Source organism: Acipenser ruthenus, chromosome 20 (assembly GCF_902713425.1).
Source record: "Acipenser ruthenus chromosome 20, fAciRut3.2 maternal haplotype, whole genome shotgun sequence".
Taxonomy (NCBI): domain Eukaryota; kingdom Metazoa; phylum Chordata; class Actinopteri; order Acipenseriformes; family Acipenseridae; genus Acipenser; species Acipenser ruthenus.
Window position 1 is genome coordinate 22,138,839 of NC_081208.1, and position 18,063 is coordinate 22,156,901.

The following is an 18,063-nucleotide window of genomic DNA, read 5'->3' on the forward strand; positions in this document are numbered from 1 at the left end:
TTGTAATAGTTACGAGACGGAAAGCACAGTAGTTGACCAAACAGTTCTTGAATGAAGAATAAGTGTGTTTTATAGTTACTATCTCATTGAATTTGTCTTTTTAACAATGTAGTTGATCATTAATGATAATTTGATCTTATTACGCATCATACAAGTAGCCCAGCAGGACCATCACATATATCATGATTAAGGCTATGATTTTGGCACAGTAATTTTTAGTAAAGTTCATGTGCGAGGGGCAGCAAAAAAAAAAAAGAATTCACAGAAAGTTCACCAACTGTAGTTTTATCTATATCAACATACACAAGAGCTTTTAAATAGTAAACCAATTATATAAAGACTATTGCTTTTGGCTACTGACAAGTTTAAATTTTACTTTTACAGTAAAACTTCCAGTTCATACTTCAGACATAATTTCTGGTCGGAGTCGAGAGTCTCTGACCCTCTGTGAAAAGTCGGAAGTATGTCGTCTACAATCTTGCGACGTGCGTCTTCTTAGGAAAGGAGTACAGCCTTAACAGATCATCAAACCTTTCATCTGTCATTCTAAACTACCTAAATAACTCTCTAAATAATGTTTGAAATTCTCCCTTTAGGGTTCTCTGGTGGTTGAGTGGACAACTTGTATTATGTATAATAAGATTTTTTTTTATTGTAAGTATTTGAACTCACTTTGATTGCTGGTAAACTGGCTTCTGTTTAAAACTCACTTTCGACTCTGCTCTCTGTACTTTGTTTATTTTATGTCTGTCTGTTTAAATTTTTTGAGTAGTGCTGGTAACGGCAGGGTTTATGTCTGAACGTATCTTTCCCTCTCTGTGTGTATTTTGTGTGTGGTATGCGAGTCACTGTGAGACGTGCAGTGTGACTGTAAGCATGGCAGCTGCTGAGTTTATAATTTGATGTTGAATTTCTCGCCTGGTTGCTGATTTCATAAGTGCGGGCGGGGTATCCTCAGTGAGGCAGTGTTGGGTGTTTTAATCCCAGGGCAGGAAGTTAAAAAGTCAAAATGATCTTCTCTTCAGGCACGTTGGACCCTTTTGGTACAGTAGGTTTTTTATTATTTATTTTTCAAGTTGAAAGTAACATGACATGATGAAACAGACACCCATATTGAAACACCATCAGAAAGCAACATGCAGTTTAGTGATTTAATTGTGGGGAGTCTGGAAGGATATATGTACCATTGCTCTGCAGTTTAGGTTATGAGGCACTTTCAACAAAACAAAGTAACAAACCTACATTCTTGCACACTGAATCACTTCAAGATCACCAGACCATTCACTGACGGTACAACTTTTCACATGTTTGTATGTCATTTGAGATAAATATTTCAAAACTGTTCCATGCTAGTTTCGTAACATGGAAAACTTAACTTGTCAAATACTGGGGGAAACAATTACATCTTGCTAATTTATAGCTAGAAGCAGACTAGTTCTGCACAAATTCCTGGGTTTCAGAACCCATCCTCAATATGTTATTTAAATTCAGGAGCCAGGAGTTAAACAAATGGTTCTTCCCCTGTTGCTGCAGTAATTACTCTTTATAGAAATGTGCTTATGTGAGCCTGAGTAATACCATCCATTATTTTAAAGTGTATTTAAATTTAGGGTCCGCCAAATATTACATATCCCGCCAGCAAGCTGGTCCTTTAAATCTTTTTACTCAGGCACTGTGAGAGACAGCCCTGCTTGCGATACGTCATTCGAAAGAGGAGACCATATATATATATATATATATATATATATATAATATATATATATAATCTCTTTTGTGTTTGTGGATCAGATGCACAAGACCAGAGTTGTTTAGGGTTATGTTGCCCTGGTCGCCACCTTGTTGGCTATTCAAGTCACAGTGAACAGCCCCATCTTGTGCCACATGATCAGGGTTCCTGGGCTGAATAATTAGAATGTTGTGTTTTTTTTTGGTTTTTTTTGTTTGTTTTTTTCTGTTGCACATTTTCAATTAAGTAGTTTTTTTTGTTTGTTTTTTTTGTTTGTTTTTGGTCAGATTTGAGCTGGGGGTGCTAAAATGGGGAGCAGTGTGGTGTAGTGGTTATGGCTCTGGACTCTTGACCGGAGGGTCATGGGTTCAGTCCCAGGTGGGGGACACTGCTGCTGTACCCTTGAGCAAGGTACTTTACCTAGGTTGCTCCAGTAAAAACCCAACTGTTTAAATTGGTAATTGTATGTAAAAATAATGTGTATAAAGTAATGTAATTGTATGTAAAAATAATGCGATATCTTGTAACAATTGTAAGTCGCCCTGGATAAGGGCGTCTGCTAAGAAATAAATAATAGTAATATATTTTGGTGTTTTTGTTATCTGTATTGAACAGGGTGAGTTTCAGACTATTTCACTTTTTTTATGAAAGCCTAGTGTGTGCACATTCATTTCATGTATGACATGTACCTGTAACCTTTATAGTTAGTTATATCCAAAAATCTAACAGGTAAAAAGCAGATGAAAATAGCTCAGACCCTAAAGGGTTAGAAGGGGCCTGATCTTTCAAATCCCTCGTTTTGTAATATAATTAGTGACAATGCAGGGGTCTAATTAGGAAAACTAAATGTATGAAAGATTTCCTGTTTGGTATGGGGTGTGGTTCCTGGATAAAAATTGTTAATGTGATGACAGTACCTGCAGTATTACTATTGTTTTGTATTATATATTAACATATATATAATCTAAATATTTATCAAGGTAGCTACAGTGTGGTATTGAAATCCCCAGCGTACTCTTAGGTATTGCAGTGGCTGGAAGTGTCCGTACAATTTTGGTTTAATCAACCAGTGGTTTGTCTTTTAGAATATAGTGTAGTTAAAACGCAGAAGTCCTTAAACGGCACACAAGATAAGGGTTAACCTCTCAAACGAAAGATGAATCTTGCACTTGAACACTTGCACTTGGCTGGAGGCCAGCTATTTCAATAGCTGCGACTGCTCTAAAAAAAAAAAAAAAAACCCTTGGGTTTTTTTTTCTTCTCCCCCAAAGGATAACTACTGCTTGCTGTGCAGTTTTTAAAAGGCACATTGGCTGTCTTTCTCCAGTCTCTCATGCCTCTTCAGAGGTATTTACAACTTCCGCATGAAGCAATAATTATAGGGCTCACTTTATCGAAGAGGCCAGATGAATGCTGCTTTCCGACTAATGCAAACCATATTAGCCTTTCTCAAAGTATCAAGTAAACACACAGTTGTGAACTTTTATTTTTTATTTTATTTTTTTTTTAGCTCTGTACTCTCCTAAAAGCTTATTTTTCCCATTTGATAAATGATCATTGAATTGGGCCCTGTTTCTTTTAGTATTACTTTAACCAGGTTACTGTTCATTAGAACTGCAGCGCTGCTCAGACGGCATGACTCTGCCAGGCTGTTATGTCATCTTGCAGTGACCCCGGGTCACGCAGGGTGCAGGGTGCAGGTGATGAAGTCGACACAAAATCCCAGCCGGTTTATGAGAGGTTTATCAGCTTAATGATTGATGTGATTTCAGCATCACAGAATGTAACTTGCACCACCTGCAACTGCAAGCAAGACAAAAGGATATCAGAAAGCAATACTGATAAATAAATCCACTTTACAAACACTTGACAATATACTGACACTAACATCCAGGAATAAGTTTGCAGAAGAATACAATATGAATATTAATAGATTGTATAGAAACACTGTTCAAATGAGGGGCGCTTCAATGTAATTGTTATTTTGTCTGAGCTGAAACATCTCATAAATGTAATATTTTCAATGTTATGTCAAATGGCACCCTTCACTTGGATCCCTGACCTAAGATGGCTGTCATTTTGTAGTCATGTGACTCTTTGGTTTCCAGATAGACCTAATTCTTTGATAGATTGGCTTCATATTTGGCACATGTCTGTATTCTATGAGAGTATGGAATGGGTTACCTAGTCATGATCTTTTGAAGACCCGACTTGAGATCAATCGGCTATTATGAACCGGACAAGCATAGATGGACCGACGGGCCTCCTTGTTCAGAAATGCTCTTTTATTTAATGGGTTTAATCTTTGGTACAAGAAGTGGCGTGATGAATATTGGTACACACAGTGTGTACCACTATTCATCACGCCACTTCTTGTACCAAAGATTAGTGCAAAACCCTGAGTGCACAGTACCAACAATGAAAGCATCTGACTGTTCTTTCATGATTTGGACCAATTACATTTTTGAGAATGCACTTTATCATCAATAATGAAATCTTCTTCCATGGTCAACCCAAAGGATAGACAGCCATACCCCATCAGCGATCTACTAAAATATTGAGCCCTGTGTCCATAGGAAAGGGGACGGTAGGGGTCACCATTGATCTTGGCTTATGATCTTGGCGGTGGGTCCAAAGGGTTCAGTAATCCTCCTGGTTGGAAAGTGGGGAATATGATTCGATATTTGGGCGTTCAAATTGGAAAGAAAAACATAAATTTAAATTGATAAAAAGAAGCACCTAAAAATACATTACTGTCATTGAGTTTTAGGAGCTGTCATTACAGAAATTATTTTGTAGGGTAAAATAAAGATCTAATGTCATACCCCCGAGTGCCTGCGGTTTCTGTAAAGAGCTATCTTGTGTTTTGGTGGTTTCATTTTTGGATGATCAATGAAGAGAAATAAAAGTACATTATTACTGTACTTTTCTCAATTATTTTAAACAAATTTGCCATGAAAGTTAAATGTCAAGTTTTACCATACCTTCCTGTCCTTGTGGGTACCTATGGCTAAGTGGTTTCCAGTGCACAGGTGTAATGGTGGTGTGTTTCTCCTCCAATCAGAGGTTGCCACGTCACTTCCCTTCCGGGTTGTTGACTTGGTGTACCTTCGCTTCGCCCCCTTTCTAGATGGCCGACTTCCACCCAGCCCTGGGAATGAATTGTCAGGCCATCCAGCCCGGGGCACTCTGTTCCCTTTACACAGCGCCCTCACAGGTTGGGAGGGAGATTTATAACCAAGATTCATTCTTTCTCTGTCACAGTACCTCACACACATACAGTATGCATGTGAATATAGTAACAGGCCAAAGAAAATTATGTCACAGAAATATATCTGTAACGGAAACCAGCTGTGGTTTTCCTTTTTGAGAGCTTTTTTTTATATATAAACAGCCAGCTTGGGCCCCTTCGAGTAGGATTTTTAAGGAGGCTGTGTTACTTTCAGGGGGGGGAGGGAGAGCATGATTTTTTTCATATACTTGCTGAGTGCGGTGGAGGAAGTTCCCATGTTGGATTGTTCAAATCACTCCAGTTATGTTAGATAAGCTGGTTGCAATTTGTGTAAAATACTTCTGAAGATGAGGTTCAGAAAGACATTGATATAAGTTCATGCACTTTTTCAAAACTTTTGAAAAGCTGAAAGCTTGCTTATACTCAGCCTCAGCAATGATGTGTGGAACAGACTGGGGATCATTTCAGTTGCTCTAAACAAGGGATTAAAATACCGTCACTGTTTAAATGTTAAAAATAGGAACAAGCCTGACATTTTGCTTCCTTTTGAAGATCTAAAGAGACTCGCACAAACTTATCTGTGTGTGTGTGTGTTTTTTTTTTCTTAAATTGTTTTATTGATTTTCAAAAGGACCACAAATATACAAAAATAATGGACATGGTTTTTACAAACTTCATGATTTTTAAACAATGTCTGTATTTTTTTTATTCCACCACGTAGATTGAGTAAAAATAGGGTGTACTGCATACACCTCTCTTTTCAGACATATCAGGTCTCCCACATTGGATGTGAGACTCACACATTAGCATGCTATCTCACGCATTCCTAAGCTTATCTCACGCATTGTCAGTGCAGTACAGTATATACAGATCTGGGGCCTCGGCATGCGGCGTAGAGCTTGGAAATTTGCTTTCCAAGCTTCTGTACTTGTGGAGACTACGTGCCTGCGAGAGGAACAACTGTTCAGCCAATTGTATTGCCGTGCGGGTGCTGCCATTTACCGTTTCAATCAATTGGCACTAAGCAATACTGTGCAAGGGCGGGTGTTCATGTTTTCAACCTATCTGTGATCGTATCAGCACCAAGCGCTGCGAGAGACAGTGTTTACTGTACTTGATGCTTTCACAAACTGATGTCGGGTGGCAAACTTCAAAAGTAAATTTCTAACTTCTAGAACGCCATATTTAAAACATTCGCACATATGCATAAACTCTAGGTGGGACTACGCAGCATAAACTCCGGGTGAGATTTTGTGCAAACAGCTGATCCCTAAAATTGTTTGAATTTAAAAAGTATAATAATGAGTGTTTATTTATTCCACACCTCATTAATGCAGTGGTTTTATTTGCACGGTAGTTTCTATACTATCATTTATAAATTCTGTGACATGACTAGAAAATACATTTTAATTGAAGCTGCATATTTGTCCCAGTGTTAAACAAATCAATTGTGTTGCATGTTCGGTTTTGCCACAATCGTAATATTGCTACTGCATCATAAAGAAAATACGTGTGAGAGAAGTGTCTTATGAAGAGTAAGTACACAAGTTTCTTATTGTGTATATTTAAGTTAAAGCTGCCAATTGTCCTGGGAAAATATAAATCAAATTCGTTTTTTACGTAGCATGTACCTGCAAACTGTACTGTATTACTGACGGTTAAATATTAATTAATTTAGCTGATTTGAAGCGTTTCATATGCAATATTAAGCAGTGTATATTTTAAAACAAACTTAAGTGCTGGTTGGATTAAAAACTTGGACTATTGGATGTCATCAAGGAACAAAGATGAGAGTCCCTGTGTTAAGCAATGACCTAACACCCCACCTGGAAAGTCTCACTCTTTGGCCTTGAATCTCACTCTTTGGAGCTGTGAATCTCACTCTTTAGGACAGCTAACCCTTGGCATCTGTCTAATGCTTAGTTGGCAGCCATAGTAACAAGACTGTGCTATTTGTAATGCACCTTATAACGTGTATGTAGGTTCTAATGGCTTAGCCTCTACTTCAACAGCACACTGTTAACAAATTTATCAGTACCTAACAGACAATATAAGGTGTCAAGGTGAGAAAATGGCCGATTTGTGCTTTCTGTAATACCAAACGGAACCCATTTAATTTGTTCTTTCAGCTGCCACCATAGTGGAGTGAAATCATTATCGACCAGAACTGGAAATGAACCAGTGACCTAGAAATGAAAGCTTTTGTAATTAAATTGGCAAACTGGGACCAGCTGTTTCAACTGTTGGTAGCCAGGTTACCTTGTGTTACAGTACAAAAGTCCTGTGTTTACATGCTCTGCTACAGATGTTGGAGAGAGACCTCATGGTACCAATGACCACCTGACAAGCTGTTTGAAACTCTCAAGGTTTCCTATTGGGCAGCTATGCTGTTATCAGGCTGGATCTAAACTCCTGGGCACTCACAGGAGTGGGGAATAGAGCTGTCTTGTTTTTTTAATCAAGTGTGGATATAAAAAGATGCTTGCAGTTCTACAATTCTTTTATAAACTCTTTTATTGCTAATAAAAGAGTTTAAGGATCCAAGAGATCCAATATCAACAACATAACAACCAAACGAGCTAAGAAGGGTCAGCTACCTTCTTCTAGTTCATACATTTTCTTATGTTCTTTTGGAACCCATTACATGCCATTACCATTCTCTTAGTGAATACATGTTTCCTTCCCTGTGTACTAAGTCTATCTCCACTTAATTTCCAGCTGTGTCCTCTCGTTCTGGTTTCAATGCTGCGCTTAAAGTATTAGTTAGGTTTAACTATGTCAACTCATTTTTAAGATTTTAAAGACTTCCTTGTCAATCATTCTTCTTTGTTCCAAGCTACATAGATTCAGATCTTGAAGTGTGTCAATTGGTGTACCTCACTAAGCCTGTTCTGAAATACCAAATACCACAGCAGTATTATGTTTGCAGAGGCACCCTCCTCAAAAAATGAATGCAAACATTTGGGTAGGCTGTTGGAGATAAGGCGTTGGAGATAAGTCTGTTGAAGGACCTTTTGACAGATCTGTTAACAGGAATAATTAGTTCTTATTTCCTAACGATTGGCAGGATTGTACCTGAAACCAACCGTTTGCTTTAAATAAGTCACAAACAATTGGTACAAACATAATTTACACAAAAGAAAACCTGGAAGTTTGTTCTGTGTAAATTGCTCCAGTATTTCCTGTGTTGATTCCTCTACAGTCCATATGCGTTTCAGATTAATCCCAGAAACTTGACAGCAACTATCCAAAGGGCAGAGTTTGCGTCTCATTTACTTGGAGATGTTCCAGTACTCCTCCTCTTCTTCCAACTAAGCCCCTCTAGGTTAATTGCTGGCCTTTGATGCACTCCAGAAGAGTGGTTTATCTTTATCTGGAAGATGGAGGACAGGTTCTGTAGCTTTGCAGTGGTTTCTTTTCAGGGTGGTTCAAGTATTGTGGGCTGGATTTAGGACAGGAGATAGAGATGATACCAGGACTAGTCCCTGTACCAATTCTAGTCACTACAGTACCAAAGGGACTAGAGAGAGTAGCCTGCTGCCACCTTGTTTTATGAAATGGAGGGTGCTATTCATGTTTTGGTTCTTTTTCTAAACTAACCAGGGCTTAAAGGATGAAATAACTAAATCTGCTTAGCCTAGAGCAAAGAAGGATTAGGGCGGACATGAGAAGTCTTTAATGTTTTCAAAGGATTTGACAGTTAAACGTGACCAATATTTTAAGCGCAACACAGATGCCATTACCAAAGGAAACAGTTGGAAGCTTAAGTGGAGATACTTCACACAGCAAGTGGTGAAGGTATGGAATTGGTTTTGATGATGTACAATCACTTGGATCCTTTAAGACCCAACTTTACAAGGTTTTAAGGTCAATCAGCTACTAGGAACCAGACAAGCATACAGTGTGTGTGTTGTTTTTTTTTTTTTTTTTTTTTTTTAAACTGTAGAAATGCAATGTTGGGGGGGAAAGGGTGCTTACTTGGAACCTACAGTAACTGAAAATGATTTAGATATTTTATTTAACATCATGTAATCAAAGAAACTACAAAAAACCGCAAAAGTCTACCGAAGCCATAATAGTAGTACAGTATTTCATGTTGAATTTTGAAATGTCACAATTTTGTTAGTTTTATGTGAAGCATGGAAAACTACAAAGTGGTATGTAATTCAATATGTTAACGTAACATTATTTACAGGTTTCATTTGACGCAAAATTAGTTGATTCTATAGGGGGTGATGCAAACATTTAGCCATAGCTGTACAGTATCTTCCCTGGCCAAAAAAGATAGCATCCTAATAAAAATAAATGAGCATTTGGGAGCGAGCCAAGATGTTTGATTACATTCCTTGTATTTAATGAGACATTTCTACTCATAGCCACTCAAAATAAACTGGGAACAGTAAGCAAACAGTGTATATCAAGAGAAACACTTATTGAATTGTTGTTATTATTATTATTTATTTCTTAGCAGACATCCTTATCCAGGGCGACTTACAATTGTTGTGAAACTGTAATGTCATATGGGGCACTGCATTTGACTACATCTGTCTGTATGTCATTTTTAGATCAAGGTCACAGTGGTTTACTTTTTCATGAAGCTGATGGATTCCATTTTCGTCAGTCATAGCAGGGGATCTACTGTGGTGTCACTGACATGCTTTTACAATTCATATACACACAATAATATTGTCAGGAATAAGTGTAATACACTTCTCAAAGTTTCTAGTACTAAAAAAGTATGAAAACACAAAGGGTTTTGTTTTTCGGTCAACATCATTAGAATACCATAACTGATTTAAAATGATTAAAGGAATGAATGAATTTGCTAAATCTTACCTTGAATACAGTGCTATGTTTGTTTCAGATTCTTGAACCGCACATCATTGAAAACATATTTGAATAATTTATGTAGCCTACATTTTTACTTAATGGGATAAGTCATGCTTGTCCATATACGAGAAGTACAGCAAAGCTTTTTTGCGGTGATGCCTTTTAATAGGATCAACTGAATATGTTTATAAAACACACTAGAATTCCTGACCATAAAAAGCCTGCAACCTAACTGTTCTTAGCTGCATTCCATATCTATCAGACCGATTACACTAACACTGTGTATCATTTCATGTTGCAGGTGAATCTGGCCTTGGTAAATCGACACTGATTAACTCGCTGTTCCTTACTGAACTCTACTCTAAGGACTACCCCGGCCCCTCTCAGCGCATCAAAAAGACAGTTCAGGTAAGAAACATGTGGTGAAAGTAAAATGGGATTGCATTAGGATGAATCAGTTAGAGGCTTTGCTTCATTGGGCATCTCTCTTGCTTAGTCAACTGGGAGGATGCTTGGTATCCAGTGGCTGTGTCAAATTTGGTCACATTTTTTTAAAGATGTATTTCTGTCCTCCAGTTTGGTTTCCTCTCAGGCAGCACATTGTCTGGACACCAAGGCTCGCTTCTTCCCTTTCTTCAATAACTCAAGATGAACACAAACTTTTTCTCATGCACAATATAACTGAAGTAGGTCCAGGTTAGCAATGATCATTATTGCTCTGTTGTAGTCACATTATCCCTGACAACACTAGAATCTCTGCACTTTCCTCTAAGTGCTGCTGGGAGTGGGTCACACGCTGCATGTAGAGTTGGTCGTCTTCTCTGGATGTATACTCTGAGTCGGCACGGATCACACAGGGAAGGAACTGGAGAGCTTCGCCTCAGTCTGGGGTCAGCATTGGGGAAAAGGAATGTTCTCACGAAACCTGATACCCTGTTTTCTTTTACCATGAAGTCTCCCTATTTGATGCCGATTTCATTCTTAAGAGTCAGGGGCTAAAATCCAAACACATTCCACGTCCATTAATTGTACTATTTACCAGAACAAGATGGTAATTCTTGGAAGCAGGCGTTGCTATGGGTATAGCTTCAGGGTGACACAATTTCAGGATAATAAGATAAGCTGTGCTGGTCTATATACAAGAGTGGTTTTACCTTAAAATAGGATTAGCTGCAAGTATACAGTGTATAAAATGAACTTGAGAAAGTTCCTCGTGCAGTGCAGATCAATTTAAGGAAACAACCAAGATGGGTATCGGTGAATTTCAAGAGTGTTGTTTTATAGTGTGTTGATACCTTGGGATGCCAAGTAACACAAGCCTGGTAACATCATTATCATTGACTCATCCTTGTCAACATTTTGAAATTCTTGGAAGCCATTTTGTATTCCTTGACAAAAAGCCCTTCCAGCATATTTTAAAAGTGGAATAATGAAGATTTGTCACCTCTGATTTAGAATAGCAATATTGTTTTGTGGTGGTCTTTTGTTTCACTTTTATGCACATTTATACATACACAACACTGTACATTTGATGGTAGCGTTTGGTTTCCTCACACAGGTAAATTCCTGTGCTAGTTGGTTATGGTAGAAAAAAGCAACAGAGAACAATAAGAGTTTAGTATGCCATTGTAGTAATGAGAGGTAAACCATTTTTGATTGAATATCTTAAGGCCATATTAAGAAGTAAAAAGTAAAATAGATTGGATTTCCAAAGAGAGTGATTGTTTAATTTAAATTTGAGATTAAGCTAGTGAAATAGTTCTGTATAAAAATGATCAGATTGTGTGTTTTTTTTTTTTTTTTTTTCTTCTAGTGATTTGTCAAATAGTTTACAGAAGGCTGTGGTTTTCAGGAAACGAGACGCTGGGAAAATGACCCTTTGTATAGAGAGGTCAAAGTGACAATGAAGTTGCATTCTATGTTATAATAAGCTGCCTTGGCTGTCACTCCAGAAGTGACGGTTCTGTATTTAAGAACAAACATAAAAGATCCATCATCTTCAAATTAAACTTCAGTCTTTCTAAAGTTCATACACCCACTCTTCCGGTTTTTAAATATGTGAATTGGGGTCTATTTCAACAGTACTTGGGTTCTGCTTAATCAGAGTAGACCTTGTTTGTTTATATTCTCCATACATAGTTTTAGCTGAAGGCGCGCAAGCTCCCAAATGCAAACCTGATGTATTCAAATTCGCCTGTAACGACATGCAGATAGTTCAACTCAGATTTCAAGAAATAGCCTGTGATTTGTAAGTCTTGTCTGCCTAAAGTTGATGGAGATTTAACTGTGCAGCCATGTGGTCTTTCTTTTTGAAGTTTTAAAATCAAGTTTTTTAGTAACTACACATGTCCTGTGGGTATGGTACACTAAAATCATTTACATAATGGAGAAGTTAAAAGGAATGCAATCCTTGATTTACAGGCTATACCTGGACTGTATTTCTGCTGTATAATAGAAGTGTTCAGATACTTTGTCATTTATTTCTACCTTGGATTTTACAGTTCCTCAGTAAACAAACACATTTTATAAATCAGACACAATTTTCAGGTCGCAAGCGATGGGCGGGGGCTTTGACAGGAAAAAACAGCCAACACTTGGTTTTCAAGTGTACAGGCTGTAAAGAAGGCTATTAAAAATGAATTAATTAAATTGCAGTGCATGCTTATTGTGAGCAGAAATCCCGTTTCCATCAGCAACGGGTCCCAGATTAATAATAGCGGTGTAAATCTTTATAGCAGAAAAGCATATTGGTGGTTGAAGGAGGACAGAGTTGAATTTAAACAGACAACCTACTTTGTCAGACCTAGGACAAAAATGGTAACATATTCCACATGTTGATGCTTAAGTGGCTGAGCAATGGAAAGGTACAATACAGTAGGTCCTGAAAATCACTTGCTCAGTGTTAAATTTGATACAAGAAGTAATTCTTCATACTGCCAATGTATGTATTTTTTTTTTACTGTACTGACCGTTTCATAATGTCATAGTAGAGGGGGTTTTGTATGTTACTAATGTTACATTTCAGCAGCCTTGGCTTTGGTCTACACATAGAGTAGTAGTTCTAATGGGTGCAAATTTATTAATAATCCGTGACTGCTGAAAGAAAATCTGGTTATGTTCTTGTCAACATTCCTTTGGATAATTTTCTGGCCAATTTCTTCTTGGCTCCTTGGACAATGGTATTGCTGGACTAACAAGTTGCCCAGGGGAGTTGATGATTTTAGCCCAGATTGTAAGGCTTGCACGTCTCGGTTTACTGTAAACTGGAATTTGGCTGAGTGTGTGGAGCTGCAGTTAATGGAGTTTCACAGCTACACCCATGGTGGTTGCTGCATCTGTGTGATTTGGCACTGCAGTCTTTTGCTTTCCTCTAGCGAAAAATGCTTTCTGATCTCCCTGCCAGGAAATTTGAGAAACTGCAGCTTCTGTCCCATTGCACTGCCAGAATCCCTAAGTAAACCTTCTTGAAGAGGGACCTTCCATAAACGCACTCTAAAATGCTGTCTCTGTTGGAGCCCAGACATGTCTCTCTATCAATGACAGCCCAAGACTCTTCACAGGGGAATAATTGATTTGTTTCACTCTCCTTTTTTCTTCCCGTCACAACCATCAGTCACTGCCCCTGCCACATTAAAACGTAAACTACTGGCATGTTTTAAGTAACTTTTTTTGTAAGCAACCTTTCCGTCACACCCCACTAAAAGCACTCAAGCCTACCGTAACTGGAAACCTAGTTTTCTTTCTGCAGTATATACTATCTCTGTAATTGTTGATAACAGCTTTGTACTTTTGCTGTGGTCCCACCTATAGAAATGTAAGCATCTCTGTTTAGTTTACTGCTAATAATTGTAGAAATATGTAAACGTGGCAACCTTAGGGGGTCCACTTTGGTGTTGAGGGATTTTCCCTCTGAACACTACCAGCAAATAAGTATTAGCTTCTTAAGTAGACTTCCTAAATTGGATAGAGGGATTAAAATAGCAGTAGTAAAAGCCTTTTTACTGGTACGCTGTACCACCAAACAGAAAATGTGTGCGATATTCTACCTGAAGCTAAATTATATTCTTAAGGGGCAATACTTGTGTACTGCCGTTGTGTTATCTATTTTTTTTGAGACTCTTAACTTTTAAAATACTCAAGACCGCAATACAGTACATTTGTAGGTGGCCCGTCAAACTGGGGTGGGGCAGTGGATGCAGACCTGCGCTATTTGTAAGCATTGATCGATCAAGCAGTGAAATCAAACATTTAAGCCCTTTAGCAACCATACAGACACTTTGTACTTGTCGCTGCAGAAACATTTCACCATTGCTTTGTAGATGTTCACATTCTTCCTCTTACTTGAAACCCTAATATCTAGGTAGTGCTTTCTGAATAATTGGATATTTTCTCTGAAAGTAGATTTGAAATCATAATTAACTAGCATTGTATTAACTCCTCAACCAGTATACAAATATTCAAATCAATTAAAATGAATTACATTTCTGAAAACCATCAATTTTTTCCCTTTTATTGTTGCCCCCAGAGTCAACTTGACAATTTCACATTTTGCACTGAAGCAAAAGATTGTAAGATCAGGCCCCACGAACAGTGTGCTAATTTGGATTTTCTCATCGTCCGATCGTATTCGTGTCTGGATGACGCAGGCTAACCTGCTGAAGAGCGAAATAATCTATTCCCTGCCTGGAGCCTCCTTCGACCTCGCTTCGTTGGAGAGTCATGCGACAGCATGTTCAATCCCACGTGAGAGTCAAGCACACAGACTCTGGGGGGGGTTGACTATACAGAGTGGTAATGTTTACAATGAACTGGGTAACCAAGTATATAAGATAGGAAGTGGCCAAATGGAAATGTCATAGAAAGAATCCCAGGTAGTGGTAGCTCAGTAGGGCAGCTTGCAATGTTGAGGGTCTTATGAATGACTTGTTTTGTCACAAGACCATGCTGTGATCTGAACTAACCATTTCTCTCGCCCCTATTCTCATCACACTATGATCAGCTGAATCCAATTACTTCCAGCGCTCTCTGGCTAATCTAACAGCATGGGCTGCAGCCATCCCCTCTCGAGCCAAGCCTACCGCACAGATTCAGAATTGGTCTACTGGCTCAACTAACCCAAACATGAGGTCAACTAACCTGAAGATTTTGTCTTTTTTTTATTTTTTTTTATTTTGGCAGTTTATGTTCATAATTTGTATGTGTATATATTTCACACCATATATCACTAGCCTTTCTGGCATCACATTCTTCATGCTGTCACTGCTGGGGATCATGAAGTACTCAAAAGGAGCTGGCAACTGGCACAGATAATGATACAGGGAGAAATGAATGCAGTTAAACATTGGATAAACAGAACTACTCCTTATTTAATATCATACAAATGTAAGAAAAAAAACCTTTAGGTTTATTTAGAGGTTAAACAGAGAAAACATTACATTAAATACTATACTATGTACCATACTTTGGAGAAATGTAATGATTTGAACTGACATGCATAAAAACTGGTTAATTCCAGTGGCTGGTAATGAAATTGTTTGTTTGTTTGTTTTTTCCCCGCAACAAAACTTGCCAGTCAATCCATAAATTTAGCACTTGGGTTTATCATCAATAAACCTGTATTTTGACGAACAGCAAGTTGTTTCCTCCTGTGTTCTTGGTATAAGCAGCTCTTGAATTCCACATTTTTCACTGAAGAAAAAGCTTGAAAGATCAGGCTCTTTGTAAAGTGTGTTCAATTTAGATTATTTTCATCACCCAGTCGTATTTGTGTCTGGATGACGCAGGCTGACACGATAGAGCAAAATACTTTATCCACCGCCTAGAGCCACTTTGGACTTGACGTCGTTGAAGTGTCAGGTGAGAGCACACAAGCTTGATGCTGGTCCAGGAAGACGCTGTCGCATTTATTTACATGAATGTGTTTTTTGAGGTAGAACTGAGAAATATTGTTTACACGACTCTCTTTGAGCAGTACAAACAAAAAGAGCTGCACACAGGCCCTGTAAAATGGAAATGAGTTGGATTCACTGGGCTGGAATAAAAACAGTGACATATTGATAAGGTTTTCTGATCCAACTGAAAGCCATACAGCATTTTCTTATGAACCAAATTTTTGCGATCGGTGTATTTTAAAAATAGTCCTGCAATTCAATTTATATTACTTACTTGATGGGTGTTACAGGTTTAAAATCTCAATATGTAAAATGTTATTTTGGAGATTTATACTGTACTGAAGTGGGTGTTAAGTATGTTACACTTTAGTTTTGCATAATACTAGAAATAGAGTCAATCACTTGTTAATAGCAGATGCTTTGATTTTAAGACATTATGACAGTGTGTCCCCTATATCTCAAAACGTTTATTCAGTTGTGATGAAACTTGGTTTGGAAATCCTTAAGAGAAGTATTTCAAACTTGGTTGATGTGCGTCATGGTGATCTGCTTTTTACAGATGGTGCAGATTTTGGGGATGAATGTCACCGACACACTGTACTTGTTATTAAAACACATTTTAGTTTAGTTAAGGAGGACCCTAATAACCTCCTGTCTGCAGGTAGTGGCACGTGTAAGCCTGTTTACTGCATAGCATGTCACAGTGAGAAGTAGAAGCTGGTGTACCTGCAGCTGTAACTGCCTTTATGGAACGTAATGACAAGAAAGCCACGTGTCAGGCAGTTCTGTTATGGTGAAAAGAGAAATGAATAGCTGTGGGTGTTATGAGAAGGACTAAAAATCTGTTACCCTGGCACATTTTCCAAATGACCACTGACCACTGGCTACTCAGAATGTTACCACCTAAGCCTCTAATCCCTCTCCAGCCGTGGTCCGGCTGTACAGCTGGTGTTGGTCGAAGTTTCAGGTCAGTTTCTCTTGAAAAACTTGACCTTCATGGTCAAACTAAGTTGGTGATATGGTGATGCTTTCTGTTCTTGAATTGATCAGCTGGCCCTCTTAGTTTGTGTTTTTTATTTTTAAATCTCTCTCTCTCTCTCTCTCTCTCTCTCTCTCTCTCTCTCTCTCTCTCTCTCTCTCTCCAGGTTGAGCAGTCAAAAGTTCTTATTAAAGAAGGGGGTGTGCAGCTAACCCTAACAATCGTTGACACTCCTGGCTTTGGGGATGCAGTAGATAACAGTAATTGGTGAGTATCCGTTGTCTGGCGGACATTTTCAGAAAATTCCAAACTGAACGATACTGACAAAAGATAAAACCAAACCGAAACTGACATTTTTATACAATGAAAACAATTTTATACAATTAACGTTGCTTAATAATTAATAGAGTAACATGAATCCAGAAATTACGAAAATATGTACCTGGTTGATTCTGACAGCCCTCAGTAGGGATAACCATGGCTTCATACATGTTACTGTATTCAGCTTATTTGTCACAGTTATATTGCTGTGAACAGTAAAGCTGTTCTGTAACACCTAAATGACAGTTTCAAGAAAATTCAAGATGTTTGTCGGATTTTCAGCTGGCAGCCAGTTATAAACTACATTGACAGCAAATGTGAGGATTTCCTGAATGCGGAGTCTCGGGTCAACAGGCGGATGATGCCGGATAACAGAGTCCACTGCTGTCTGTATTTCATCGCCCCCTCAGGCCATGGGTGAGTACTGCAGCACTTTATTTTCTTTTTTTTCATTTTTTTTTATGTATGTTGACGCATACACAGGCATATCATCCAGCCCATGTGTTTAGCTATTTAAAAGATCATCCTACCGTATATTTAGGATTGCTCATTTTCTGCATTTTATTTTTTCACAAAATATCCTAATAATTCACTCGCCTTTGAGAGTACTTCATTGGAACAGCATGATACCTGTTAATTATACAACAGGTTTTGACATTTTCATGTGAGTCGTTTCTGACCAGCTGGGCTGATAGCATTCTTCATCTTCTGAGGTATAATATAGTTTTTGTACTTCAACAGAGACTCTCATTAGCATCTCCAATTAAACACAGGAGGAGGTCATCCGAGAGATAAGAGTTAATCTCTGTGTGATCTCTGTTGTAATATACAGCAAGTATTTAGTGCAGCAAACATTATAGAAAACAAGATTTAGTGGGCAAAGTTTGTATGGGGGGGCGGCTTAAACTTTGTTTTGTAAATTTAAGATTTAATGTTGGCAATACAATATGTAGCTTTCCCCAAGTTGATCCCAGGCCAGGTCAAAAATACATGATGCTATCATAATTCCAGTAAAATCTGCCTAATATATATTCCCAAAAGCAAGTCGGTGTGTCGGATACATTCAAGGTCCTTCATTCTCCAA

At 38.2% G+C, this 18,063-nt stretch overlaps 1 protein-coding gene across 1 annotated transcript in view; it reads left to right on the plus strand.

Moving 5' to 3' along the window:
• Nucleotides 1–18,063, plus strand: part of LOC117425588 (septin-7-like) — a 37,343-nt gene that overhangs the window by 6,244 nt on the left and 13,036 nt on the right. Inside the window, exons 3-5 of the mRNA XM_034042623.3 lie at nt 10,090–10,196; nt 16,825–16,925; nt 17,262–17,396. Of these exons, the coding sequence (XP_033898514.3) occupies nt 10,090–10,196; nt 16,825–16,925; nt 17,262–17,396 (343 nt within the window). The remainder of the gene's footprint in view (nt 1–10,089; nt 10,197–16,824; nt 16,926–17,261; nt 17,397–18,063) is intronic.